The sequence below is a fragment of the Pongo abelii genome, chromosome X (assembly GCF_028885655.2).
Source record: "Pongo abelii isolate AG06213 chromosome X, NHGRI_mPonAbe1-v2.0_pri, whole genome shotgun sequence".
Classification (NCBI taxonomy): domain Eukaryota; kingdom Metazoa; phylum Chordata; class Mammalia; order Primates; family Hominidae; genus Pongo; species Pongo abelii.
The window spans coordinates 49,862,514-49,890,010 of NC_072008.2; the positions used below are offsets into that span (position 1 = coordinate 49,862,514).

At 44.4% G+C, this 27,497-nt stretch overlaps 3 protein-coding genes across 4 annotated transcripts; all 3 read left to right on the forward strand.

Annotated features, from left to right (window-relative positions):
- LOC129052927 (G antigen 2D) lies at positions 1–27,497 on the forward strand. Of its 2 annotated transcripts, none has more exons than XM_054544553.1 (5): positions 1–106; positions 1,143–1,231; positions 1,699–1,819; positions 4,651–4,776; positions 24,949–27,497. In XM_054544553.1, the coding sequence occupies exons 2-5, from the start codon at positions 1,151–1,153 to the stop codon at positions 24,969–24,971; spliced, it is 351 nt and encodes a 116-aa protein (XP_054400528.1). In that variant the 5' UTR covers positions 1–106; positions 1,143–1,150; the 3' UTR covers positions 24,972–27,497. The 2 variants fall into 2 exon arrangements, with proteins under 2 accessions (XP_054400528.1, XP_054400527.1); XM_054544552.1 differs by lacking the exon at positions 24,949–27,497 and adding an exon at positions 6,663–6,779 and having other exon boundaries at positions 2–106.
- Positions 9,054–15,754, forward strand: LOC129052928 (G antigen 2D). Its single transcript, XM_054544554.1, has 5 exons — positions 9,054–9,086; positions 10,122–10,210; positions 10,678–10,798; positions 13,640–13,765; positions 15,638–15,754. The coding sequence occupies exons 2-5, from the start codon at positions 10,130–10,132 to the stop codon at positions 15,658–15,660; spliced, it is 351 nt and encodes a 116-aa protein (XP_054400529.1). The 5' UTR covers positions 9,054–9,086; positions 10,122–10,129; the 3' UTR covers positions 15,661–15,754.
- Positions 17,957–25,073, forward strand: LOC100434123 (G antigen 2D). Its single transcript, XM_002831638.5, has 5 exons — positions 17,957–18,061; positions 19,097–19,185; positions 19,653–19,773; positions 22,605–22,730; positions 24,949–25,073. Exons 2-5 carry the CDS (start codon positions 19,105–19,107, stop codon positions 24,969–24,971), a joined length of 351 nt encoding a protein of 116 aa, XP_002831684.2. The 5' UTR covers positions 17,957–18,061; positions 19,097–19,104; the 3' UTR covers positions 24,972–25,073.

Consider the following 27,497-nt stretch of genomic DNA (forward strand, 5'->3'; position numbering starts at 1 on the left):
CTTCTGCCCCGCCCCTTCACCCACGTGAAGAACGCCAGGGAGCTGTGAGGCAGTGCCGTCTGGTTCCTGCCGTCCGGACTCTTTTTCCTCTACTGAGATTCATCTGGTAGGTCTGCAGGCCAGTCATCCCGGGGGCTGAAGTGTGAGTGAGGGTAAAGAGGGCCTTGGGTGGCCCAGGCGGGTCCCGCTTCCTGGTCTGTGGCCTCTGAGGGAGAAGGGCCACGAGGTCGTCCTCCTTCCCTTCACAGGCTGCGAGGCCACCAGCGGCTTCGTGGTCGTGAAGGGGCCTGGACAGGGAGGAAGGTGGGCCGCGGAGGGGAGGCGGTCAGGGGCTCAGGTGAAGATGGGGTGAGTGCTGTTGGGGGGATGGAAGTCCCGAGGTGCCGAGAACCCCCGACGACACAGGGCAGAGTCCCTGAATGGGGCCCCCGGCGGGAGCGAGGCGGGCGGTAAAGAAGGGGCCTGGCACCTGGGAAGGCTGCGGCCTGGTGAGCGTCCCCCGGCGGTGTGGAGTGGGGAGCGCCCGAGTGAGAAGCACTGCAAGGTCTCACCTCCGCCATGGAAGGTCCGAAAACAGTGGGAAGGAGTGGGCGAGGCAGTGCGGTCCAACCAAACTTGTTGTGAGGGGGGTGAATGGCTCTAGGAAGTGGGAGTGTGCCCAAAGCAGCAATCACGAGAATTGTGATTCACTAGGGTCTTCGTGGGGAGTCCACTTGTGAAGCTAAACCTCATCAGAAATGACCTCTGTCTGCGGGGCGCAGTGGCGCTCGCCTGTAGTCCCAGTTACTCGGGACGCAGAGGTGGGAGGATCCCTTGAGCGGGAGGTCGAGGCTGCAGTGAGCTGTGATCACGCCGCTGCACTCCAGCCTGAGCAACACAGCGAGACCGTGTGTCCAAAAGAAACTGAGAAAAAAATGTCCTCTGCCTTTTGCCGCACGCCTTAAGATGGTTGCTCTGCCAGCTTGGCCAGCATAAATGGCTTTGTAGGCACTCAGACAGCGTACACACGTATGCTTAACTCTGGGACTTACTTTGAGAGTATTTTCAAAATTAAAATGGCAAGTTAACGTTTATCCATGGAAGTGATCGAATATAGCAGCCCTCTCGAGCGCACGTTCCCAATCACGGTTGTCTGTTTTCAGTGTGAAATATGAGTTGGCGAGGAAGATCGACCTATCGGCCTAGACCAAGACGCTATGTAGAGCCTCCTGAAGTGATTGGGCCTATGCGGGTGAGTGCTTAAACGTTAATGCGATGTTTTCTATTAGCAGAAATTAATTTTTGTGATAGTGTTGTTGCATTAGTGTGGAAATGCTGATAAAGGTCTTTCCTGCTCATGAAAAATGATGATGGCATCTCATGAAGGAAACATCGATTCTGGAGGATTTGTTTTTTTCCTCTCGTGTTCTTCAGCTTTTGCCCATGACTTCTTTCTCATGCTTTGTTTGTTAATGACAGATTGCACACACGTATTCCAACACGGAGTATAATAGCTTCCAAAGTCCTCGTGCGTCACTTTTCTCACAGTAACCTCCCTGTGGGTGGAGTAACCTTATTGGGCATAGAGCATAGAGTTGGAGAAATGTCTTTAGGCTTAGTTATGACCAGAAATAGCTATGTATTCTGTGTATATATGTAAAATTTTGTATCAATAACAAAACTTATTTTTTTATTTGCACACCCACACATATTCCCCAGCCCGAGCAGTTCAGTGATGAAGTGGAACCACCACAACCTGAAGAAGGGGAACCAGCAACTCAATATCAGGATCCTGCAGCTGCTCAGGAGGAAGAGGATGAGGGAGCATCTGCTGGTCAAGGTGAGGGAAAGGGAAGAAGAACGTCTGCTGGTGTGTGTGTGTGCGTGTGTGTGTGTTCGTGTGTGTGTGTGTGTGTGCGCGTGCCTGTGTGTGTGTGTGTGTGTGTGTTAGGCATTGTCACGTAGCAGGAACAGGAGGAAAGAAAACAATGGAAAGAATGCCTGAAATTGACTGGAAAAGCGAGGAGGCTATGTAGTTTGCAGCTTAGCTTAGGCAAATCCCTCACTATGATAAAATTTCTCGACTTTATGAATGAGAGAATGGAGGTGCCAGGATTGTGTGTTATCCAAGAACCCTTGACTGGTGAATACAAAATTTGTACTGTGTTCCCAGGTTTGTGTCTTCCTATCATCTATGTTGCTGTAAAGAAGGAAGTGATTTTGCTGAAAATGCTTAAAACTCAAAGGCTTTACTGTAAGGTAGCTTAGTACTGACCCAAGAATAGACCCAGTTCGGAGGAGCAGGAGCAGCTCCAAAAACCGAGTCGCTGAATGTTGGCCCCCGTTTCCTTTGATTGATGTTTTTATATGGTACGTTTGATAAAAGCTGGATAAATGAGGATACTGCCATACAGGTAGCTGGTTTAGTGATTTTTCTAAGTGGCTTTTAGGAGCTGATTAAATCCTCTTATGGTTAGAAAAGCAAAAAAGGAATTATCCTGAGATTAACGTGAGATGGAAATAATTTCTCCGAGATAAAATGTTTTGAAAGGAAACACTTATGTAACCGAGGTCATGGATTATTCCGGGGATGCACTGTTAAAAGTTTCTAGAATCTGACTGACAACAATGCCCATTAATTGCTGTCCGCCCACTCCCTTATTCTCAGTGCGGGACAGTATATTTTCTGTGATTCACAAACAATGTTATATTTGGTGCTTTGTTCTTCATGGGGTTCATTTATGGAATATTACATTTAAGACCTTCGGACCTAAATATAACTTTATTTGAACAAAGTGAAGTTTCTGTTTACCCCAATAGGTAATGGGTGTCGTGACTGTAAGGTTTTCCATAGTCCTCAAATCCATTCAGCTAATGAATCCTTCAGAAATTGACATTGTAATTGTAACTGAAATCCTATCCATGTTGCAGACTTCAGATCTCTCAGCTGACGCACACTGCTCTTGGTACTCTATGGCTGAATATAAGCATTATACATGTCCCGTGGTTTATCCTTAGCTTGTCATTTAGGAGAAAGGTCTAAAGCTGGGCTGAATGCCATGCACTCATAGTCCCAGCTACTTGGGAGGCTGAGGTGAGAGGATTGCTTGAGCCCTGGAGTTCAAGCCCAGCCTGGAAACACAGCGAGACCTCATCGCTAATAAATAAATAAATGAACAAATAAATAAATAAACAAATAAGCAAATAAAGGTTTCATGGTATAGGAAAACACAGATGTAAAGTTTGTGCCTAGTGGCTGGTAATGTTGCAAACATAACTCCTTAGTGAACTGTACCACTTAAAAATAGTTAAGATGGTAAATTTTAGGATATGTGTATTTTTTACCACAATTAAAAATTCCTTTCTTCCTAAAGTTCAGTGTAGTTGTCATATATTCTTTTAAAGTTTTACTGTATCTATTTTCAACACATAACATTTATAGAAAATTTGCAAGAACAGTACAATGAACTCATATAGTTTTCACCTGGATTCACCAATTGTTAATAGCTTTCGCTTCGTAGGTTTCATATCTCTTCCCTCCCCCTCTCACCCTGCTGCCCACACACTCACACACACACACATACGGATATATGTTTACTGTTATTAATGCTGAATTGTTTCGATAAAGTTTGAGGTATGATGGTCCTTTACCCTATGCACTTGAGGGTGTGTATATCGTCAGAACAAGGAGAAAGTCATTTCTTGGATCATCACTGCACAAAGATCAAGATCAGGAAATTTAACAATGAGAAAATGGAGTCATTTAATACACAGTGCATACTCAAATTTTGCCAGTTCCCCAGAAAATTTCTTTTTTCCTTTTTTTTTTTTTCCTTTGTTGAGACGGAGTCGCTCTCTGTGGGCCAGGTTGGAGTGCAGTAGTGCGATCTCGGCTCACTGCAACCTACACCTCGCAGGTTCTAGGGATTCTCATGCCTCAGCCTCCCGTGTAGCTGGGACTACAGGCGCCGGCCACTGCGGTCTTGAACTTCTGACCTCACCTGCTCTGCCCACCTTGGCATCCCAAAATGTTTGGATTGCAGGCGTGAGACCCCTCGCCCGGCCCAGATAATTTTATTGATAGGATTTGTTTTTCTGATCCAGAGTCCAGTTCAGAATCTCGCCTTGCATGTGCTTTTCAGGTGTTTTTAGTTTCCTTTAATCTGTAACGTTTCCTTAATTTTTCTTGTCATTCATGCTAACGGACATTTTTGAAGAGGACAGACCAGTTGGTTTGCAGAATATTCTGCAGTTTGGGCTTTTTCATGTATTTTTTAAAGAGTTTTTTCACTCAGCGTTTATTGGTGGCTACTCATGCCATATAAGAGTCTAAGCGCTAGGAGTGTAAGTGCTGTGAGAGACGGGATTTCAGCCCTGAGTCATTTAATACGAGAAGGACAATCAGAAGTAGAATAACAGAGAAGTGCAAAGGAGGCAGCAAAGTTGTCTGGGGGCAGTCTTCGGAAAGGAAGAGGGTAATATTTGGAACACCTTGTTTTCCTGTTTTCTGCTAACAGACTCCTGAAATAATGTTCCTGGGATTCTTACCAACACATTTATTATTACGTTAGCTAAAGCTTTTATATAATAATACCGAGAGCATGAATATTATTTTCTTCTTCATATTTTATGTTTTACTGCTTAAATTGATATGTATTTTTTATTTTTAAGGGCCGGAGCCTGAAGCTGATAGCCAGGAACAGGTTCACCCAAAGACCGGGTGTGAGTGTGAAGATGGTCCTGATGGGCCGGAGGTGGGCCCGCCAAATCCAGAGGAGGTGAAAACGCCTGAAGAAGGTAGGCAATCCATTAGGCATGCACATTGTAGGGTGTCTGTTTCCACAGTATCATATTATAATTCCTACTATTTTTTTGAGACGGAGTCTCGCTCTGAAGACCAGGCTGGCGTGCAGTGGTGGCATCTCGGCTCACTGGAAATTCTGTCTCCAGGGTTCAAGTGATTCTCCTGCCTGGGCCTCTGGCGGAGCCGGGCTTACAGACATGCTCCGCCGCACCCAGCTAATTTTTGTATTTTTAGTAGAGACAGGGTTTCGTTATGTTGCACAGGTTCTTCCCGAACTCCTGACCTCAGGTGATCCACCTGCCTCGACCATTGAAATTGCCGGGATTACAGGCGAGAGCCACCGTGCCCGACCCAGCATTATATTTTTAATAACAGAGAGGTAACAGTACTGCCTCTTTAGTAACAGAGTTCTTAGATGAAGGTTATCTGAAACGTAGTTCAGGCCCCAGCACCCGACTGATCGACTGTCAGATATAGAAACAAACTGAGTCAAAGCTATGTTGAATTAAAAGTTTTGAGTATAAATCCTTAAACCAGTAGCTCATAATTTTCAGATGCTTTTGTAAAGGTCTGCTTTTCATCAATACGTAACACATTTGTAACACCCATCACTTGGTGTGAAAAATGCTGAAGCACTCATGCGGGTTCTAATACCAGCTCTTACAGCCTTGGCGAGATTCTGAGTGAGTCCTTTCACTTCTAAACCTATCTTTGGTTCTTATGAAAGTAGTGAGTTTAAGTCAGAGATTTTAAAACCATTTTCCATTCTGGTTCTTTCATACTCTGATCCTGTTGCATAGAATGCATGGGATACACAGATCATCTGCTTCGCGTGATTTGTTGATGACAAATCATGAAACGCTGGCCTGAGTCATCTGAAAATCTCTGAATTGAGATTTCATTGTCAGTAAGAAAGTGAGCGGGCACTCTGCTTCATCCTAGTTTTTCCGTGTGGAGAGCTGAATATGTAGCGTAAGATCTTGTGAAATTGTGAATTCTCCCTCTTCTTGGTTTGTTTGTTTGTTTGAGACAGAGTCTCAGTCTGTCACCCAGGCTGGAGTCACCCAGGCTGGAGTGCAGTGGTGCAATTTCAGCTCACCGCAACCTCTGGCTCCCAGGCTAAAGCAGTCCTCCCACCTCAGCCTCCTGAGTGGCTGGAACTACATGCACAAGCCACCGTGCCTGACTACATTTTTTTTTTCATTTTTGTGGAGATGGGGTCTCACTATGTTGCCCAGGCTGGGATTCTCCGGCTTTTAATGAACAATTGCTTCTTAAATCTTTCCCCACGGAAACCTTGAGTGACTGAAATATCAAATGGCGAGAGACCGTTTAGTTCCTATCATCTGTGGCATGTAGGTCAGTGATGCTCAGCATGGGTGTGAGTAAGATGCCTGTGCTATGCATGCTCCCTGCCCCACTGTCAGTCTTCATGAGCCACTATTTCTAATAAGACTGTAGACACACATATGATATAATCATCTCTAACCATATCAAATGTTACATGTAAGTTTCAGCTTTCGAGACATGAATTGATAAGATTTAAAGTTGAAAGACCACGACTCTAGTACTTCCCGAGTAATCAACTGAAGTATGTTTCACACATGTGTTTTCCAAATTGCTGACTGTGAATTGTGAGTGCTTCTGAATTGAAAGGAAGCACTTGATGTTCAGGGAGGAAATTACTTTTAAATTCTGCAGGTCTACGCTCAAAGTTTATGCAGAGGTTCAATTGCCTGTAAGACACAGGATCACCCATAGGGTTCTGTTTTTAGTCCATTTAATAAAACCCAAACTGTAGTGTGCTTTGTATGCCTTTAGGGTCATCTGAATAATCTGTTGCTAAGTCATGTTCCCAATTGTTATGTTTCTGTTACAGGTGAAAAGCAATCACAGTGTTAAAAGAAGACACGCTGAAATGATGCAGGCTGCTCCTATGTTGGAAATTTGTTCATTAAAATCCTCCCAATAAAGCTTTACAGCCTTCTGCAAAGAAGTCTTGCGCATCTTTTGTGAATTTTACTTCTAGCTTTTTGAAGCTGTGAAATCTGTATCATTCTTTGAAATCGTGTATTGTAACTCTTTGAGCTGGTATGTAGAGACATCGTTCTTTTCTTTTTTTCTTTCTTTCTTTGTTCTCTTTTGAGACGGAGTCTTGCTCTGTCGCCCAGGCTGGAGTGCAGTGGCGCGATCTCTGCTCACTGCAACCCCGCCTCCCGGATTCAAGCAATTGTCTGCCTCAGCCTCCCGAGTAGCTGGGATTATAGGCACCCACCAGCACGCCTGGCTAAGTTTTGTGTTTTTACTAGAGATGGGCTTTCGCCATCTCGGCCAGGGTGCTCTTGAACTCCTGACCTCATGATTCACCTGCCTCGGCCTCCCAAAGTGCTGGGATTACAGGCGTGAGCCACCGCGCCCGGCGGAGACAACATAATTCTTATATATTGGTTTTCTATCCAGCAGCCTTGTGAAATATGCTTATGAATTCTAAAGTTTACTTATAGATCGTTTTCAGTCTTCAACATACAGAAACATATCATCCTTGAATAAGAGCAATTTTGTTTCTGCCATTTTTTTTTCTTTTTCCTTTTGTATTTTTTGTAGAGACGGGGTTTTGCCATGTTTCCCGGGCTGTTCTTGAACTTTTGAGTGCGAGTGATGCACCCGCCTCACCTCCCACAGTGCTGGGACTACTGGCGTGGGCCACCGTGCCGGGCCTGTTGTTGCCATTGTAAAGAGTTTCATTTCCTTTTCTGATTTTATGGCATTGCGCAGACCCACCTGTTACAATGGTGACAGTGGACATCCTTGTCTTATCCCTGATGAGAAACCGAAAAATTTCAACATTTCACCATCCTGTTTACTGTCCTTTTTTTGTAGACGGACTTTATCAGAGTAAGTCATTCCATTCTGTTCTAAATTTGCTGAGAGTATTGATTTGAATATATGTTGATTTTCATCAAACGGTGCATCTATTTCGATTACCACAGCATTTTTTTCCCATTCATGTGTTAATGTAGTGAATTCGATTGATAAATTTGTCCGTTTTTAGGTTCAATTATTAAAACTTGAGACAGGGTCTCACTCTGTCACCCAGGCTGGAGTGCGGTGGTGTTATCAGAGCTCGCTGCAGCCTTGACCTCCTGGGCTCAAGCGCTCCTCCCACCTCAGCCTCCTGAGTAGCTGTGACTATAGGTACATGCCACCATGCCCAGCGAATTTTTCGATGGCTTTTTGTTTGTTTTTTGTAGTGATGAGATTTTCTGATGTTGCTTAGGCTGGCCTCGAAGTCCTGAGCTCCGGTGATCTGGCCAGCTCAGCCTCCCAAAATACTAGGATTACAGGCGTGAGCCTTGGCCTGGTCTGGTTTTTCTTATTATAGGGGTGTTATCTATATAAAGACTAAACTTAATGTGTGCCTTTGTGTGGGTGGGCTAAGAGCATGATGACATTTATCATTCTATTGATTTAAAGAAAACTATCCTTGACTTACCAGTGTGTAAGTCCATGAAAGCATAATTCTGTTGAAAGCATATATTGTTAATGGGTGTTGGGAACCCTGCACTTTCCGCTGCTGTGGGAGCACGTCCTTGGAGGTACCTTTCATCTGTTTTCTCAACTCCAAACATCTTAGGACCATGGGTTGTGACTGGTAGGACCACGTATCTTGCTATTTTCAAGACGGAGTTTATTTTCACGTGGTGTCACTCTGGCTGTCCTGTTTCCCTAATACTGTCACTTCTCCTTCTGCGATTCTGATGCTACAAATGATAGATATCGTTTTAGTATTTTCTTACGGGTCCTAGCGATTGTATTCATTTTTCCTTCAGTCTCTTTCTCGGACTTGTTCACATTGAACAATTTCCTTTTGGGGTAGGTTGCTATTTCTGTTTTCGCAGGTGGTTGACCTGTCTTCCCAGGCAGTCACAGTGGTCCTTGTCCCCATGGTGGGGCCAGGGCAAGAGAGGGCCCTGGGTTGGGGGTGGGGTTCAGTTGAAGATGGGGTGAGTTTTGAGGGGAGCACCACTTGAGTCCCAGAGGCATAAGGAACCAGCAGAGGGAGGTGGGATTCCCCTATCCTCAGTGAGGATGGGAATCGAGGGTTTGGGGCGTGGCGCTGGGAACGGCAGCCCTCCCCAGCCCACAGCCGCGCATGCTCCCTGGGCTCCCGCCTCAGTGCGCATGTTCACTGGGCGCCTTCTGCCCCGCCCCTTCACCCACGTGAAGAACGCCAGGGAGCTGTGAGGCAGTGCCGTCTGGTTCCTGCCATCCGGACTCTTTTTCCTCTACTGAGATTCATCTGGTAGGTCTGCAGGCCAGTCATCCCGGGGGCTGAAGTGTGAGTGAGGGTGAAGAGGGCCTTGGGTGGCCCAGGCGGGTCCCGCTTCCTGGTCTGTGGCCTCTGAGGGAGAAGGGCCACGAGGTCGTCCTCCTTCCCTTCACAGGCTGCGAGGCCACCAGCGGCTTCGTGGTCGTGAAGGGGCCTGGACAGGGAGGAAGGTGGGCCGCGGAGGGGAGGCGGTCAGGGGCTCAGGTGAAGATGGGGTGAGTGCTGTTGGGGGATGGAAGTCCCGAGGTGCCGAGAACCCCCGACGACACAGGGCAGAGTCCCTGAATGGGGCCCCCGGCGGGGGCGAGGCGGGCGGTAAAGAAGGGGCCTGGCACCTGGGAAGGCTGCGGCCTGGTGAGCGTCCCCCGGCGGTGTGGAGTGGGGAGCGCCCGAGTGAGAAGCACTGCAAGGTCTCACCTCCGCCATGGAAGGTCCGAAAACAGTGGGAAGGAGTGGGCGAGGCAGTGCGGTCCAACCAAACTTGTTGTGAGGGGGGTGAATGGCTCTAGGAAGTGGGAGTGTGCCCAAAGCAGCAATCACGAGAATTGTGATTCACTAGGGTCTTCGTGGGGAGTCCACTTGTGAAGCTAAACCTCATCAGAAATGACCTCTGTCTGCGGGGCGCAGTGGCGCTCGCCTGTAGTCCCAGTTACTCGGGACGCAGAGGTGGGAGGATCCCTTGAGCGGGAGGTCGAGGCTGCAGTGAGCTGTGATCACGCCGCTGCACTCCAGCCTGAGCAACACAGCGAGACCGCGTGTCCAAAAGAAACTGAGAAAAAAATGTCCTCTGCCTTTTGCCGCACGCCTTAAGATGGTTGCTCTGCCAGCTTGGCCAGCATAAATGGCTTTGTAGGCACTCAGACAGCGTACACACGTATGCTTAACTCTGGGACTTACTTTGAGAGTATTTTCAAAATTAAAATGGCAAGTTAACGTTTATCCATGGAAGTGATCGAATATAGCAGCCCTCTCGAGCGCACGTTCCCAATCACGGTTGTCTGTTTTCAGTGTGAAATATGAGTTGGCGAGGAAGATCGACCTATCGGCCTAGACCAAGACGCTATGTAGAGCCTCCTGAAGTGATTGGGCCTATGCGGGTGAGTGCTTAAACGTTAATGCGATGTTTTCTATTAGCAGAAATTAATTTTTGTGATAGTGTTGTTGCATTAGTGTGGAAATGCTGATAAAGGTCTTTCCTGCTCATGAAAAATGATGATGGCATCTCATGAAGGAAACATCGATTCTGGAGGATTTGTTTTTTTCCTCTCGCGTTCTTCAGCTTTTGCCCATGACTTCTTTCTCATGCTTTGTTTGTTAATGACAGATTGCACACACGTATTCCAACACGGAGTATAATAGCTTCCAAAGTCCTCGTGCGTCACTTTTCTCACAGTAACCTCCCTGTGGGTGGAGTAACCTTATTGGGCATAGAGCATAGAGTTGGAGAAATGTCTTTAGGCTTAGTTATGACCAGAAATAGCTATGTATTCTGTGTATATATGTAAAATTTTGTATCAATAACAAAACTTATTTTTTTATTTGCACACCCACACATATTCCCCAGCCCGAGCAGTTCAGTGATGAAGTGGAACCACCACAACCTGAAGAAGGGGAACCAGCAACTCAATATCAGGATCCTGCAGCTGCTCAGGAGGAAGAGGATGAGGGAGCATCTGCTGGTCAAGGTGAGGGAAAGGGAAGAAGAACGTCTGCTGGTGTGTGTGTGTGCGTGTGTGCGTGTGTGTGTGTTCGTGTGTGTGTGTGTGTGTGCGCGTGCCTGTGTGTGTGTGTGTGTTTGTGTTAGGCATTGTCACGTAGCAGGAACAGGAGGAAAGAAAACAATGGAAAGAATGCCTGAAATTGACTGGAAAAGCGAGGAGGCTATGTAGTTTGCAGCTTAGCTTAGGCAAATCCCTCACTATGATAAAATTTCTCGACTTTATGAATGAGAGAATGGAGGTGCCAGGATTGTGTGTTATCCAAGAACCCTTGACTGGTGAATACAAAATTTGTACTGTGTTCCCAGGTTTGTGTCTTCCTATCATCTATGTTGCTGTAAAGAAGGAAGTGATTTTGCTGAAAATGCTTAAAACTCAAAGGCTTTACTGTAAGGTAGCTTAGTACTGACCCAAGAATAGACCCAGTTCGGAGGAGCAGGAGCAGCTCCAAAAACCGAGTCGCTGAATGTTGGCCCCCGTTTCCTTTGATTGATGTTTTTATATGGTACGTTTGATAAAAGCTGGATAAATGAGGATACTGCCATACAGGTAGCTGGTTTAGTGATTTTTCTAAGTGGCTTTTAGGAGCTGATTAAATCCTCTTATGGTTAGAAAAGCAAAAAAGGAATTATCCTGAGATTAACGTGAGATGGAAATAATTTCTCCGAGATAAAATGTTTTGAAAGGAAACACTTATGTAACCGAGGTCATGGATTATTCCGGGGATGCACTGTTAAAAGTTTCTAGAATCTGACTGACAACAATGCCCATTAATTGCTGTCCGCCCACTCCCTTATTCTCAGTGCGGGACAGTATATTTTCTGTGATTCACAAACAATGTTATATTTGGTGCTTTGTTCTTCATGGGGTTCATTTATGGAATATTACATTTAAGACCTTCGGACCTAAATATAACTTTATTTGAACAAAGTGAAGTTTCTGTTTACCCCAATAGGTAATGGGTGTCGTGACTGTAAGGTTTTCCATAGTCCTCAAATCCATTCAGCTAATGAATCCTTCAGAAATTGACATTGTAATTGTAACTGAAATCCTATCCATGTTGCAGACTTCAGATCTCTCAGCTGACGCACACTGCTCTTGGTACTCTATGGCTGAATATAAGCATTATACATGTCCCGTGGTTTATCCTTAGCTTGTCATTTAGGAGAAAGGTCTAAAGCTGGGCTGAATGCCATGCACTCATAGTCCCAGCTACTTGGGAGGCTGAGGTGAGAGGATTGCTTGAGCCCTGGAGTTCAAGCCCAGCCTGGGAAACACAGCGAGACCTCATCGCTAATAAGTAAATAAATGAACAAATAAATAAATAAACAAATAAGCAAATAAAGGTTTCATGGTATAGGAAAACACAGATGTAAAGTTTGTGCCTAGTGGCTGGTAATGTTGCAAACATAACTCCTTAGTGAACTGTACCACTTAAAAATAGTTAAGATGGTAAATTTTAGGATATGTGTATTTTTTACCACAATTAAAAATTCCTTTCTTCCTAAAGTTCAGTGTAGTTGTCATATATTCTTTTAAAGTTTTACTGTATCTATTTTCAACACATAACATTTATAGAAAATTTGCAAGAACAGTACAATGAACTCATATAGTTTTCACCTGGATTCACCAATTGTTAATAGCTTTTGCTTTGTAGGTTTCATATCTCTTCCCTCCCTCTCTCACCCTGCTGCCCACACACTCACACACACACACATACGGATATATGTTTACTGTTATTAATGCTGAATTGTTTCGATAAAGTTTGAGGTATGATGGTCCTTTACCCTATGCACTTGAGGGTGTGTATATCGTCAGAACAAGGAGAAAGTCATTTCTTGGATCATCACTGCACAAAGATCAAGATCAGGAAATTTAACAATGAGAAAATGGAGTCATTTAATACACAGTGCATACTCAAATTTTGCCAGTTCCCCAGAAAATTTCTTTTTTCCTTTTTTTTTTTTTTCCTTTGTTGAGACGGAGTCGCTCTCTGTGGGCCAGGTTGGAGTGCAGTAGTGCGATCTCGGCTCACTGCAACCTACACCTCGCAGGTTCTAGGGATTCTCATGCCTCAGCCTCCCGTGTAGCTGGGACTACAGGCGCCGGCCACTGCGGTCTTGAACTTCTGACCTCACCTGCTCTGCCCACCTTGGCATCCCAAAATGTTTGGATTGCAGGCGTGAGACCCCTCGCCCGGCCCAGATAATTTTATTGATAGGATTTGTTTTTCTGATCCAGAGTCCAGTTCAGAATCTCGCCTTGCATGTGCTTTTCAGGTGTTTTTAGTTTCCTTTAATCTGTAACGTTTCCTTAATTTTTCTTGTCATTCATGCTAACGGACATTTTTGAAGAGGACAGACCAGTTGGTTTGCAGAATATTCTGCAGTTTGGGCTTTTTCATGTATTTTTTAAAGAGTTTTTTCACTCAGCGTTTATTGGTGGCTACTCATGCCATATAAGAGTCTAAGCGCTAGGAGTGTAAGTGCTGTGAGAGACGGGATTTCAGCCCTGAGTCATTTAATACGAGAAGGACAATCAGAAGTAGAATAACAGAGAAGTGCAAAGGAGGCAGCAAAGTTGTCTGGGGGCAGTCTTCGGAAAGGAAGAGGGTAATATTTGGAACACCTTGTTTTCCTGTTTTCTGCTAACAGACTCCTGAAATAATGTTCCTGGGATTCTTACCAACACATTTATTATTACGTTAGCTAAAGCTTTTATATAATAATACCGAGAGCATGAATATTATTTTCTTCTTCATATTTTATGTTTTACTGCTTAAATTGACATGTATTTTTTATTTTTAAGGGCCGGAGCCTGAAGCTGATAGCCAGGAACAGGTTCACCCAAAGACCGGGTGTGAGTGTGAAGATGGTCCTGATGGGCCGGAGGTGGGCCCGCCAAATCCAGAGGAGGTGAAAACGCCTGAAGAAGGTAGGCAATCCATTAGGCATGCACATTGTAGGGTGTCTGTTTCCACAGTATCATATTATAATTCCTACTATTTTTTTGAGACGGAGTCTCGCTCTGAAGACCAGGCTGGCGTGCAGTGGTGGCATCTCGGCTCACTGGAAATTCTGTCTCCAGGGTTCAAGTGATTCTCCTGCCTGGGCCTCTGGCGGAGCCGGGCTTACAGACATGCTCCGCCGCACCCAGCTAATTTTTGTATTTTTAGTAGAGACAGGGTTTCGTTATGTTGCACAGGTTCTTCCCGAACTCCTGACCTCAGGTGATCCACCTGCCTCGACCATTGAAATTGCCGGGATTACAGGCGAGAGCCACCGTGCCCGACCCAGCATTATATTTTTAATAACAGAGAGGTAACAGTACTGCCTCTTTAGTAACAGAGTTCTTAGATGAAGGTTATCTGAAACGTAGTTCAGGCCCCAGCACCCGACTGATCGACTGTCAGATATAGAAACAAACTGAGTCAAAGCTATGTTGAATTAAAAGTTTTGAGTATAAATCCTTAAACCAGTAGCTCATAATTTTCAGATGCTTTTGTAAAGGTCTGCTTTTCATCAATACGTAACACATTTGTAACACCCATCACTTGGTGTGAAAAATGCTGAAGCACTCATGCGGGTTCTAATACCAGCTCTTACAGCCTTGGCGAGATTCTGAGTGAGTCCTTTCACTTCTAAACCTATCTTTGGTTCTTATGAAAGTAGTGAGTTTAAGTCAGAGATTTTAAAACCATTTTCCATTCTGGTTCTTTCATACTCTGATCCTGTTGCATAGAATGCATGGGATACACAGATCATCTGCTTCGCGTGATTTGTTGATGACAAATCATGAAACGCTGGCCTGAGTCATCTGAAAATCTCTGAATTGAGATTTCATTGTCAGTAAGAAAGTGAGCGGGCACTCTGCTTCATCCTAGTTTTTCCGTGTGGAGAGCTGAATATGTAGCGTAAGATCTTGTGAAATTGTGAATTCTCCCTCTTCTTGGTTTGTTTGTTTGTTTGAGACAGAGTCTCAGTCTGTCACCCAGGCTGGAGTGCAGTGGTGCAATTTCAGCTCACCGCAACCTCTGGCTCCCAGGCTAAAGCAGTCCTCCCACCTCAGCCTCCTGAGTGGCTGGAACTACATGCACAAGCCACCGTGCCTGACTACATTTTTTTTTTTCATTTTTGTGGAGATGGGGTCTCACTATGTTGCCCAGGCTGGGATTCTCCGGCTTTTAATGAACAATTGCTTCTTAAATCTTTCCCCACGGAAACCTTGAGTGACTGAAATATCAAATGGCGAGAGACCGTTTAGTTCCTATCATCTGTGGCATGTAGGTCAGTGATGCTCAGCATGGGTGTGAGTAAGATGCCTGTGCTATGCATGCTCCCTGCCCCACTGTCAGTCTTCATGAGCCACTATTTCTAATAAGACTGTAGACACACATATGATATAATCATCTCTAACCATATCAAATGTTACATGTAAGTTTCAGCTTTCGAGACATGAATTGATAAGATTTAAAGTTGAAAGACCACGACTCTAGTACTTCCCGAGTAATCAACTGAAGTATGTTTCACACATGTGTTTTCCAAATTGCTGACTGTGAATCGTGAGTGCTTCTGAATTGAAAGGAAGCACTTGATGTTCAGGGAGGAAATTACTTTTAAATTCTGCAGGTCTACGCTCAAAGTTTATGCAGAGGTTCAATTGCCTGTAAGACACAGGATCACCCATAGGGTTCTGTTTTTAGTCCATTTAATAAAACCCAAACTGTAGTGTGCTTTGTATGCCTTTAGGGTCATCTGAATAATCTGTTGCTAAGTCATGTTCCCAATTGTTATGTTTCTGTTACAGGTGAAAAGCAATCACAGTGTTAAAAGAAGACACGCTGAAATGATGCAGGCTGCTCCTATGTTGGAAATTTGTTCATTAAAATCCTCCCAATAAAGCTTTACAGCCTTCTGCAAAGAAGTCTTGCGCATCTTTTGTGAATTTTACTTCTAGCTTTTTGAAGCTGTGAAATCTGTATCATTCTTTGAAATCGTGTATTGTAACTCTTTGAGCTGGTATGTAGAGACATCGTTCTTTTCTTTTTTTCTTTCTTTCTTTGTTCTCTTTTGAGACGGAGTCTTGCTCTGTCGCCCAGGCTGGAGTGCAGTGGCGCGATCTCTGCTCACTGCAACCCCGCCTCCCGGATTCAAGCAATTGTCTGCCTCAGCCTCCCGAGTAGCTGGGATTATAGGCACCCACCAGCACGCCTGGCTAAGTTTTGTGTTTTTACTAGAGATGGGCTTTCGCCATCTCGGCCAGGGTGCTCTTGAACTCCTGACCTCATGATTCACCTGCCTCGGCCTCCCAAAGTGCTGGGATTACAGGCGTGAGCCACCGCGCCCGGCGGAGACAACATAATTCTTATATATTGGTTTTCTATCCAGCAGCCTTGTGAAATATGCTTATGAATTCTAAAGTTTACTTATAGATCATTTTCAGTCTTCAACATACAGAAACATATCATCCTTGAATAAGAGCAATTTTGTTTCTGCCATTTTTTTTTCTTTTTCCTTTTGTATTTTTTGTAGAGACGGGGTTTTGCCATGTTTCCCGGGCTGTTCTTGAACTTTTGAGTGCGAGTGATGCACCCGCCTCACCTCCCACAGTGCTGGGACTACTGGCGTGGGCCACCGTGCCGGGCCTGTTGTTGCCATTGTAAAGAGTTTCATTTCCTTTTCTGATTTTATGGCATTGCGCAGACCCACCTGTTACAATGGTGACAGTGGACATCCTTGTCTTATCCCTGATGAGAAACCGAAAAATTTCAACATTTCACCATCCTGTTTACTGTCCTTTTTTTGTAGACGGACTTTATCAGAGTAAGTCATTCCATTCTGTTCTAAATTTGCTGAGAGTATTGATTTGAATATATGTTGATTTTCATCAAACGGTGCATCTATTTCGATTACCACAGCATTTTTTTCCCATTCATGTGTTAATATAGTGAATTCGATTGATAAATTTGTCCGTTTTTAGGTTCAATTATTAAAACTTGAGACAGGGTCTCACTCTGTCACCCAGGCTGGAGTGCGGTGGTGTTATCAGAGCTCGCTGCAGCCTTGACCTCCTGGGCTCAAGCGCTCCTCCCACCTCAGCCTCCTGAGTAGCTGTGACTATAGGTACATGCCACCATGCCCAGCGAATTTTTCCATGGCTTTTTGTTTGTTTTTTGTAGTGATGAGATTTTCTGATGTTGCTTAGGCTGGCCTCGAAGTCCTGAGCTCCGGTGATCTGGCCAGCTCAGCCTCCCAAAATACTAGGATTACAGGCGTGAGCCTTGGCCTGGTCTGGTTTTTCTTATTATAGGGGTGTTATCTATATAAAGTCTAAACTTAATGTGTGCCTTTGTGTGGGTGGGCTAAGAGCATGATGACATTTATCATTCTATTGATTTAAAGAAAACTATCCTTGACTTACCAGTGTGTAAGTCCATGAAAGCATAATTCTGTTGAAAGCATATATTGTTAATGGGTGTTGGGAACCCTGCACTTTCCGCTGCTGTGGGAGCACGTCCTTGGAGGTACCTTTCATCTGTTTTCTCAACTCCAAACATCTTAGGACCATGGGTTGTGACTGGTAGGACCACGTATCTTGCTATTTTCAAGACGGAGTTTATTTTCACGTGGTGTCACTCTGGCTGTCCTGTTTCCCTAATACTGTCACTTCTCCTTCTGCGATTCTGATGCTACAAATGATAGATATCGTTTTAGTATTTTCTTACGGGTCCTAGCGATTGTATTCATTTTTCCTTCAGTCTCTTTCTCGGACTTGTTCACATTGAACAATTTCCTTTTGGGGTAGGTTGCTATTTCTGTTTTCGCAGGTGGTTGACCTGTCTTCCCAGGCAGTCACAGTGGTCCTTGTCCCCATGGTGGGGCCAGGGCAAGAGAGGGCCCTGGGTTGGGGGTGGGGTTCAGTTGAAGATGGGGTGAGTTTTGAGGGGAGCACCACTTGAGTCCCAGAGGCATAAGGAACCAGCAGAGGGAGGTGGGATTCCCCTATCCTCAGTGAGGATGGGAATCGAGGGTTTGGGGCGTGGCGCTGGGAACGGCAGCCCTCCCCAGCCCACAGCCGCGCATGCTCCCTGGGCTCCCGCCTCAGTGCGCATGTTCACTGGGCGCCTTCTGCCCCGCCCCTTCACCCACGTGAAGAACGCCAGGGAGCTGTGAGGCAGTGCCGTCTGGTTCCTGCCGTCCGGACTCTTTTTCCTCTACTGAGATTCATCTGGTAGGTCTGCAGGCCAGTCATCCCGGGGGCTGAAGTGTGAGTGAGGGTGAAGAGGGCCTTGGGTGGCCCAGGCGGGTCCCGCTTCCTGGTCTGTGGCCTCTGAGGGAGAAGGGCCACGAGGTCGTCCTCCTTCCCTTCACAGGCTGCGAGGCCACCAGCGGCTTCGTGGTCGTGAAGGGGCCTGGACAGGGAGGAAGGTGGGCCGTGGAGGGGAGGCGGTCAGGGGCTCAGGTGAAGATGGGGTGAGTGCTGTTGGGGGATGGAAGTCCCGAGGTGCCGAGAACCCCCGACGACACAGGGCAGAGTCCCTGAATGGGGCCCCCGGCGGGGGCGAGGCGGGCGGTAAAGAAGGGGCCTGGCACCTGGGAAGGCTGCGGCCTGGTGAGCGTCCCCCGGCGGTGTGGAGTGGGGAGCGCCCGAGTGAGAAGTACTGCAAGGTCTCACCTCCGCCATGGAAGGTCCGAAAACAGTGGGAAGGAGTGGGCGAGGCAGTGCGGTCCAACCAAACTTGTTGTGAGGGGGGTGAATGGCTCTAGGAAGTGGGAGTGTGCCCAAAGCAGCAATCACGAGAATTGTGATTCACTAGGGTCTTCGTGGGGAGTCCACTTGTGAAGCTAAACCTCATCAGAAATGACCTCTGTCTGCGGGGCGCAGTGGCGCTCGCCTGTAGTCCCAGTTACTCGGGACGCAGAGGTGGGAGGATCCCTTGAGCGGGAGGTCGAGGCTGCAGTGAGCTGTGATCACGCCGCTGCACTCCAGCCTGAGCAACACAGCGAGACCGCGTGTCCAAAAGAAACTGAGAAAAAAATGTCCTCTGCCTTTTGCCGCACGCCTTAAGATGGTTGCTCTGCCAGCTTGGCCAGCATAAATGGCTTTGTAGGCACTCAGACAGCGTACACACGTATGCTTAACTCTGGGACTTACTTTGAGAGTATTTTCAAAATTAAAATGGCAAGTTAACGTTTATCCATGGAAGTGATCGAATATAGCAGCCCTCTCGAGCGCACGTTCCCAATCACGGTTGTCTGTTTTCAGTGTGAAATATGAGTTGGCGAGGAAGATCGACCTATCGGCCTAGACCAAGACGCTATGTAGAGCCTCCTGAAGTGATTGGGCCTATGCAGGTGAGTGCTTAAACGTTAATGCGATGTTTTCTATTAGCAGAAATTAATTTTTGTGATAGTGTTGTTGCATTAGTGTGGAAATGCTGATAAAGGTCTTTCCTGCTCATGAAAAATGATGATGGCATCTCATGAAGGAAACATCGATTCTGGAGGATTTGTTTTTTTCCTCTCGTGTTCTTCAGCTTTTGCCCATGACTTCTTTCTCATGCTTTGTTTGTTAATGACAGATTGCACACACGTATTCCAACACGGAGTATAATAGCTTCCAAAGTCCTCGTGCGTCACTTTTCTCACAGTAACCTCCCTGTGGGTGGAGTAACCTTATTGGGCATAGAGCATAGAGTTGGAGAAATGTCTTTAGGCTTAGTTATGACCAGAAATAGCTATGTATTCTGTGTATATATGTAAAATTTTGTATCAATAACAAAACTTATTTTTTTATTTGCACACCCACACATATTCCCCAGCCCGAGCAGTTCAGTGATGAAGTGGAACCACCACAACCTGAAGAAGGGGAACCAGCAACTCAATATCAGGATCCTGCAGCTGCTCAGGAGGAAGAGGATGAGGGAGCATCTGCTGGTCAAGGTGAGGGAAAGGGAAGAAGAACGTCCGCTGGTGTGTGTGTGTGCGTGTGTGTGTGTTCGTGTGTGTGTGTGTGTGCGTGCCTGTGTGTGTGTGTGTGTGTGTGTGTTAGGCATTGTCACGTAGCAGGAACAGGAGGAAAGAAAACAATGGAAAGAATGCCTGAAATTGACTGGAAAAGCGAGGAGGCTATGTAGTTTGCAGCTTAGCTTAGGCAAATCCCTCACTATGATAAAATTTCTCGACTTTATGAATGAGAGAATGGAGGTGCCAGGATTGTGTGTTATCCAAGAACCCTTGACTGGTGAATACAAAATTTGTACTGTGTTCCCAGGTTTGTGTCTTCCTATCATCTATGTTGCTGTAAAGAAGGAAGTGATTTTGCTGAAAATGCTTAAAACTCAAAGGCTTTACTGTAAGGTAGCTTAGTACTGACCCAAGAATAGACCCAGTTCAGAGGAGCAGGAGCAGCTCCAAAAACCGAGTCGCTGAATGTTGGCCCCCGTTTCCTTTGATTGATGTTTTTATATGGTACGTTTGATAAAAGCTGGATAAATGAGGATACTGCCATACAGGTAGCTGGTTTAGTGATTTTTCTAAGTGGCTTCTAGGAGGTGATTAAATCCTCTTATGGTTAGAAAAGCAAAAAAGGAATTATCCTGAGATTAACGTGAGATGGAAATAATTTCTCCGAGATAAAATGTTTTGAAAGGAAACACTTATGTAACCGAGGTCATGGATTATTCCGGGGATGCACTGTTAAAAGTTTCTAGAATCTGACTGACAACAATGCCCATTAATTGCTGTCCGCCCACTCCCTTATTCTCAGTGCGGGACAGTATATTTTCTGTGATTCACAAACAATGTTATATTTGGTGCTTTGTTCTTCATGGGGTTCATTTATGGAATATTACATTTAAGACCTTCGGACCTAAATATAACTTTATTTGAACAAAGTGAAGTTTCTGTTTACCCCAATAGGTAATGGGTGTCGTGACTGTAAGGTTTTCCATAGTCCTCAAATCCATTCAGCTAATGAATCCTTCAGAAATTGACATTGTAATTGTAACTGAAATCCTATCCATGTTGCAGACTTCAGATCTCTCAGCTGACGCACACTGCTCTTGGTACTCTATGGCTGAATATAAGCATTATACATGTCCCGTGGTTTATCCTTAGCTTGTCATTTAGGAGAAAGGTCTAAAGCTGGGCTGAATGCCATGCACTCATAGTCCCAGCTACTTGGGAGGCTGAGGTGAGAGGATTGCTTGAGCCCTGGAGTTCAAGCCCAGCCTGGGAAACACAGCGAGACCTCATCGCTAATAAGTAAATAAATGAACAAATAAATAAATAAACAAATAAGCAAATAAAGGTTTCATGGTATAGGAAAACACAGATGTAAAGTTTGTGCCTAGTGGCTGGTAATGTTGCAAACATAACTCCTTAGTGAACTGTACCACTTAAAAATAGTTAAGATGGTAAATTTTAGGATATGTGTATTTTTTACCACAATTAAAAATTCCTTTCTTCCTAAAGTTCAGTGTAGTTGTCATATATTCTTTTAAAGTTTTACTGTATCTATTTTCAACACATAACATTTATAGAAAATTTGCAAGAACAGTACAATGAACTCATATAGTTTTCACCTGGATTCACCAATTGTTAATAGCTTTTGCTTTGTAGGTTTCATATCTCTTCCCTCCCTCTCTCACCCTGCTGCCCACACACTCACACACACACACATACGGATATATGTTTACTGTTATTAATGCTGAATTGTTTCGATAAAGTTTGAGGTATGATGGTCCTTTACCCTATGCACTTGAGGGTGTGTATATCGTCAGAACAAGGAGAAAGTCATTTCTTGGATCATCACTGCACAAAGATCAAGATCAGGAAATTTAACAATGAGAAAATGGAGTCATTTAATACACAGTGCATACTCAAATTTTGCCAGTTCCCCAGAAAATTTCTTTTTTCCTTTTTTTTTTTTTTCCTTTGTTGAGACGGAGTCGCTCTCTGTGGGCCAGGTTGGAGTGCAGTAGTGCGATCTCGGCTCACTGCAACCTACACCTCGCAGGTTCTAGGGATTCTCATGCCTCAGCCTCCCGTGTAGCTGGGACTACAGGCGCCGGCCACTGTGGTCTTGAACTTCTGACCTCACCTGCTCTGCCCACCTTGGCATCCCAAAATGTTTGGATTGCAGGCGTGAGACCCCTCGCCCGGCCCAGATAATTTTATTGATAGGATTTGTTTTTCTGATCCAGAGTCCAGTTCAGAATCTCGCCTTGCATGTGCTTTTCAGGTGTTTTTAGTTTCCTTTAATCTGTAACGTTTCCTTAATTTTTCTTGTCATTCATGCTAACGGACATTTTTGAAGAGGACAGACCAGTTGGTTTGCAGAATATTCTGCAGTTTGGGCTTTTTCATGTATTTTTTAAAGAGTTTTTTCACTCAGCGTTTATTGGTGGCTACTCATGCCATATAAGAGTCTAAGCGCTAGGAGTGTAAGTGCTGTGAGAGACGGGATTTCAGCCCTGAGTCATTTAATACGAGAAGGACAATCAGAAGTAGAATAACAGAGAAGTGCAAAGGAGGCAGCAAAGTTGTCTGGGGGCAGTCTTCGGAAAGGAAGAGGGTAATATTTGGAACACCTTGTTTTCCTGTTTTCTGCTAACAGACTCCTGAAATAATGTTCCTGGGATTCTTACCAACACATTTATTATTACGTTAGCTAAAGCTTTTATATAATAATACCGAGAGCATGAATATTATTTTCTTCTTCATATTTTATGTTTTACTGCTTAAATTGATATGTATTTTTTATTTTTAAGGGCCGGAGCCTGAAGCTGATAGCCAGGAACAGGTTCACCCAAAGACCGGGTGTGAGTGTGAAGATGGTCCTGATGGGCCGGAGGTGGGCCCGCCAAATCCAGAGGAGGTGAAAACGCCTGAAGAAGGTAGGCAATCCATTAGGCATGCACATTGTAGGGTGTCTGTTTCCACAGTATCATATTATAATTCCTACTATTTTTTTGAGACGGAGTCTCGCTCTGAAGACCAGGCTGGCGTGCAGTGGTGGCATCTCGGCTCACTGGAAATTCTGTCTCCAGGGTTCAAGTGATTCTCCTGCCTGGGCCTCTGGCGGAGCCGGGCTTACAGACATGCTCCGCCGCACCCAGCTAATTTTTGTATTTTTAGTAGAGACAGGGTTTCGTTATGTTGCACAGGTTCTTCCCGAACTCCTGACCTCAGGTGATCCACCTGCCTCGACCATTGAAATTGCCGGGATTACAGGCGAGAGCCACCGTGCCCGACCCAGCATTATATTTTTAATAACAGAGAGGTAACAGTACTGCCTCTTTAGTAACAGAGTTCTTAGATGAAGGTTATCTGAAACGTAGTTCAGGCCCCAGCACCCGACTGATCGACTGTCAGATATAGAAACAAACTGAGTCAAAGCTATGTTGAATTAAAAGTTTTGAGTATAAATCCTTAAACCAGTAGCTCATAATTTTCAGATGCTTTTGTAAAGGTCTGCTGTTCATCAATACGTAACACATTTGTAACACCCATCACTTGGTGTGAAAAATGCTGAAGCACTCATGCGGGTTCTAATACCAGCTCTTACAGCCTTGGCGAGATTCTGAGTGAGTCCTTTCACTTCTAAACCTATCTTTGGTTCTTATGAAAGTAGTGAGTTTAAGTCAGAGATTTTAAAACCATTTTCCATTCTGGTTCTTTCATACTCTGATCCTGTTGCATAGAATGCATGGGATACACAGATCATCTGCTTCGCGTGATTTGTTGATGACAAATCATGAAACGCTGGCCTGAGTCATCTGAAAATCTCTGAATTGAGATTTCATTGTCAGTAAGAAAGTGAGCGGGCACTCTGCTTCATCCTAGTTTTTCCGTGTGGAGAGCTGAATATGTAGCGTAAGATCTTGTGAAATTGTGAATTCTCCCTCTTCTTGGTTTGTTTGTTTGTTTGAGACAGAGTCTCAGTCTGTCACCCAGGCTGGAGTCACCCAGGCTGGAGTGCAGTGGTGCAATTTCAGCTCACCGCAACCTCTGGCTCCCAGGCTAAAGCAGTCCTCCCACCTCAGCCTCCTGAGTGGCTGGAACTACATGCACAAGCCACCGTGCCTGACTACATTTTTTTTTTCATTTTTGTGGAGATGGGGTCTCACTATGTTGCCCAGGCTGGGATTCTCCGGCTTTTAATGAACAATTGCTTCTTAAATCTTTCCCCACGGAAACCTTGAGTGACTGAAATATCAAATGGCGAGAGACCGTTTAGCTCCTATCATCTGTGGCATGTAGGTCAGTGATGCTCAGCATGGGTGTGAGTAAGATGCCTGTGCTATGCATGCTCCCTGCCCCACTGTCAGTCTTCATGAGCCACTATTTCTAATAAAACTGTAGACACACATATGATATAATCATCTCTAACCATATCAAATGTTACATGTAAGTTTCAGCTTTCGAGACATGAATTGATAAGATTTAAAGTTGAAAGACCACGACTCTAGTACTTCCCGAGTAATCAACTGAAGTATGTTTCACACATGTGTTTTCCAAATTGCTGACTGTGAATTGTGAGTGCTTGTGAATTGAAAGGAAGCACTTAATTGTTAGGGAAGAAATTGCCTGTAAATTCTCGAGGGCTACCTTCAAAGTGTATAACGAGGTTCAGCTGGATGTAAGATAGAGGATTACCTTAGCGTTCTGTTTTTAGTCCATTTAATAAAACACATACTGTAGTGTGCTTTGCATGCCTTTAGGGTCATCTAAATAATCTGTTGCTCAGCCCGGTGCTGTGGCTCACTCCTGTAGTCCCAGCCCTTTGGAGGCCGAGGCAGGTGGATCATGAGGTAAGGAGTTCGATACCATCCTGGCTAACACGGTGAAACCCCGTCTCTACTAAAAATACAAAAAATTAGCCGGGTGTGGTGGCACGTGCCTGTGGTCCCAGCTACTCAGGAGGCTGAGGCAGAAGAATCGCTTGAACCCAGAAGGCGGAGGTTGCAGTGAGCCAGATTGCACCACTTCACTCCAGCCTGGGTGACAGAGTGAGACTCCATCTAAAATAATAATAATAATAATAATATATTAAGAATAATAATAATAATCTGTTGCTCAGTAATGTTCCGAACTGTTTTGTTTTTGTTTCAGGTGAAGGGCAATCACAGTGTTAAAAGAAGACATGCTGAAATGATGCCGACTGCTCCTATGTTGGAAAATTTTTCATTGAAGTTCTCCCAATAAAGCTTTACAGCCTTCTGCAAAGAAGTCTTGTGAATATTTTGTCAATTTTATTTCTAGGTATTTGATGCTGTGAAATGTACCATTCTTTGAAATTTTGTATTTTAACTCCTTGAGCTGTGTGTAGAGGCATAATTCTCATATATTGATTTTCTATCCAGCAACCTTGTTAAATACGCTTATGAATTTTAACAGTTTACTTCTAGATTTTTTTCAGTTTTCAACATACAGAATCGTATCATTTTTGAATAAGAACAATTTTGTTTCTGCCTTTTTTGTTTGTTTTTTCTTTTGCATTTTTCGTAGGGGCGGGATTTTGGCCTGTCGCCCAGGCTTGTTTTGAACTCGTGAGCGCAAGTAATCCACTTTCCTTGGCCTTTCAGAGTGTTGGGATTACAGGTATGGGCCACCGTGCTGGTCCTGTTTTTGCCATTTTAAACACTTTTATTTTCTTTTCTGATTTTATGGCATTGAGCAGATCCACCGGATACAATTGTGATAGTGGAAATTTTTGTGTTATTACTGATGAGAAATGGAAAAATTTCAACATTTCATGACAATATTTAGTGTACTTTTTTTGTAGATGGACTTTTTCAGAGTAAGTCATTCCATTCTGTTTTAGTTTGTTGAGAGTGTTCATTTTGAATATATGTTGAATTTCATCAAACACTGACCTGAGTCATCTTAAAACAGTGAACTGAGATTTCATTGCTACTAAGAAAGTGAGCGGGCACTCTGCTTCATGTTTGCCTTTGTCATGTTGCATGAAAAACATTTTGCTTCATGTTTGATTCTGTATGTTGAAAACTGAAATCATCTATTGTGATTAGCACAGGGTTTTTTTCCCCAGTAATCTGTTTATGTAGTCAATTACGTTGATAAATCTGTACTTTTTCAATTTTAACAATTGAGACAGCTCTCACTCTGTCACCCATGCTGACTGCAGTAGTGTGATCACAGCTTACTGCAACCTCAACCTCCTGGGCTCAAGCGATCCTCCCACCTCACCCTCCTGAGTAGCTAGGACTATAGGTACATGCCACCATGCCAAGCTAATTTTTCTGTTTTAGAGATGGTATTTTTTCATGTTGCCCAGGCTGGTTTTATACTCCTAATCTCAAGCCATCCGCTAGCCTTGGCCTCCCAAAGTGCTGGGATTACAGGAATGAGTCACTGTGCCTGGCAAGTTTGTACATTTAAACCAACAATTTGGCCATGGGTAGTCTATGTCTTAATAATTTATTTAAGGATTTTTATGTATATCCTCATGAGTGACATTACCTGTACTTTTATTTCATATGCTCATTTGTTGGACGTTGTTATCAAGGTTCCTCTAGCTTCATAAAACGGGTTGGGATGTAAAACCTCTTTTTCCATTCACTGGAACTCAAGTCTCCTCAAGGCTGTGAGTAATGCAGGGCTAGGCTTTCCCATAATGAGCTTTTCTAGAATGCTTCTCTCAGATTTGGACCCTACTTAAACACCAGTGACCAAACGGGCAGCTCCAGGTACCTATCCCCTCAAACTTTGAGGGTCATGTTCTCTGAAGATGCCTCTTCAATTTGAAAGCTATCTGTTCCTGTTTCTCTGCTGATATTAACTCTCTGTGCACAGAAAGTTAAACGTCACTGGTTATTAATTTCCCTAGATTTTGATCTGTGCTATGTGGCTGAGAATGGGCTGACTGACCCTAGATCTGTGTATAATTATGACAATGGCTCCATTTATTTTTAAAATAATAAGAGGAATTATTATAAAATTCCTATTTACTGGATGTGTACTATCTATGAATTACTTCTTCGTGCTGGGTTGTGTACATGTATGACCTCTTTAGATCCTCACAAGATAAGGCAGAATTTTCATGAAATTGAGGACTGACTCCAGTAAGAAGCAGATTTGGGGGGATTTCAATTTCTAAGCTCAAAGCCCTTGCACTTTTCTCAAAGTAAAGCTTTTGAAAGTGTTAAATGTACACGAACTGATGGTGTATATGATGACTTTAGTTGTAATCTGTTGTTTTCTTAAAAAATTTACATATACAAAAGTGTTTTACTTAAAAGGCTTTGCTCTTCCCTTAAAGGAAGCACCTACCAAAATGTGGTGCACAGACCTTACATGGTGTCTCTAGGGCCTCCTACCCCACATTTCCCCTGCTTTTTCTCTTGTTCTGACTGAAAAACAAAGTGCTTTGACTGTGCTGTGACCCAGCCAGCTGCATGTTTACCCAGCATGCTTGAACCCAAGCTGGAGCCTTGAACATAAAGGTGTTTAAGTTGTTGCTAAAAATATGGAAAGAAACTAGCTCTGGCCTTGAACCAAATCCCTTAAACTCTCCTATAAAACTCCATAACCTGACCCCCTCACTGCGGATATACCTAGGCATGACATCCTTGTTGCCTGTTGCAAAGATGCTTTAGCCTACTCTGTAAGTTCTCCCAATAAATGCTTTGGACTGATCA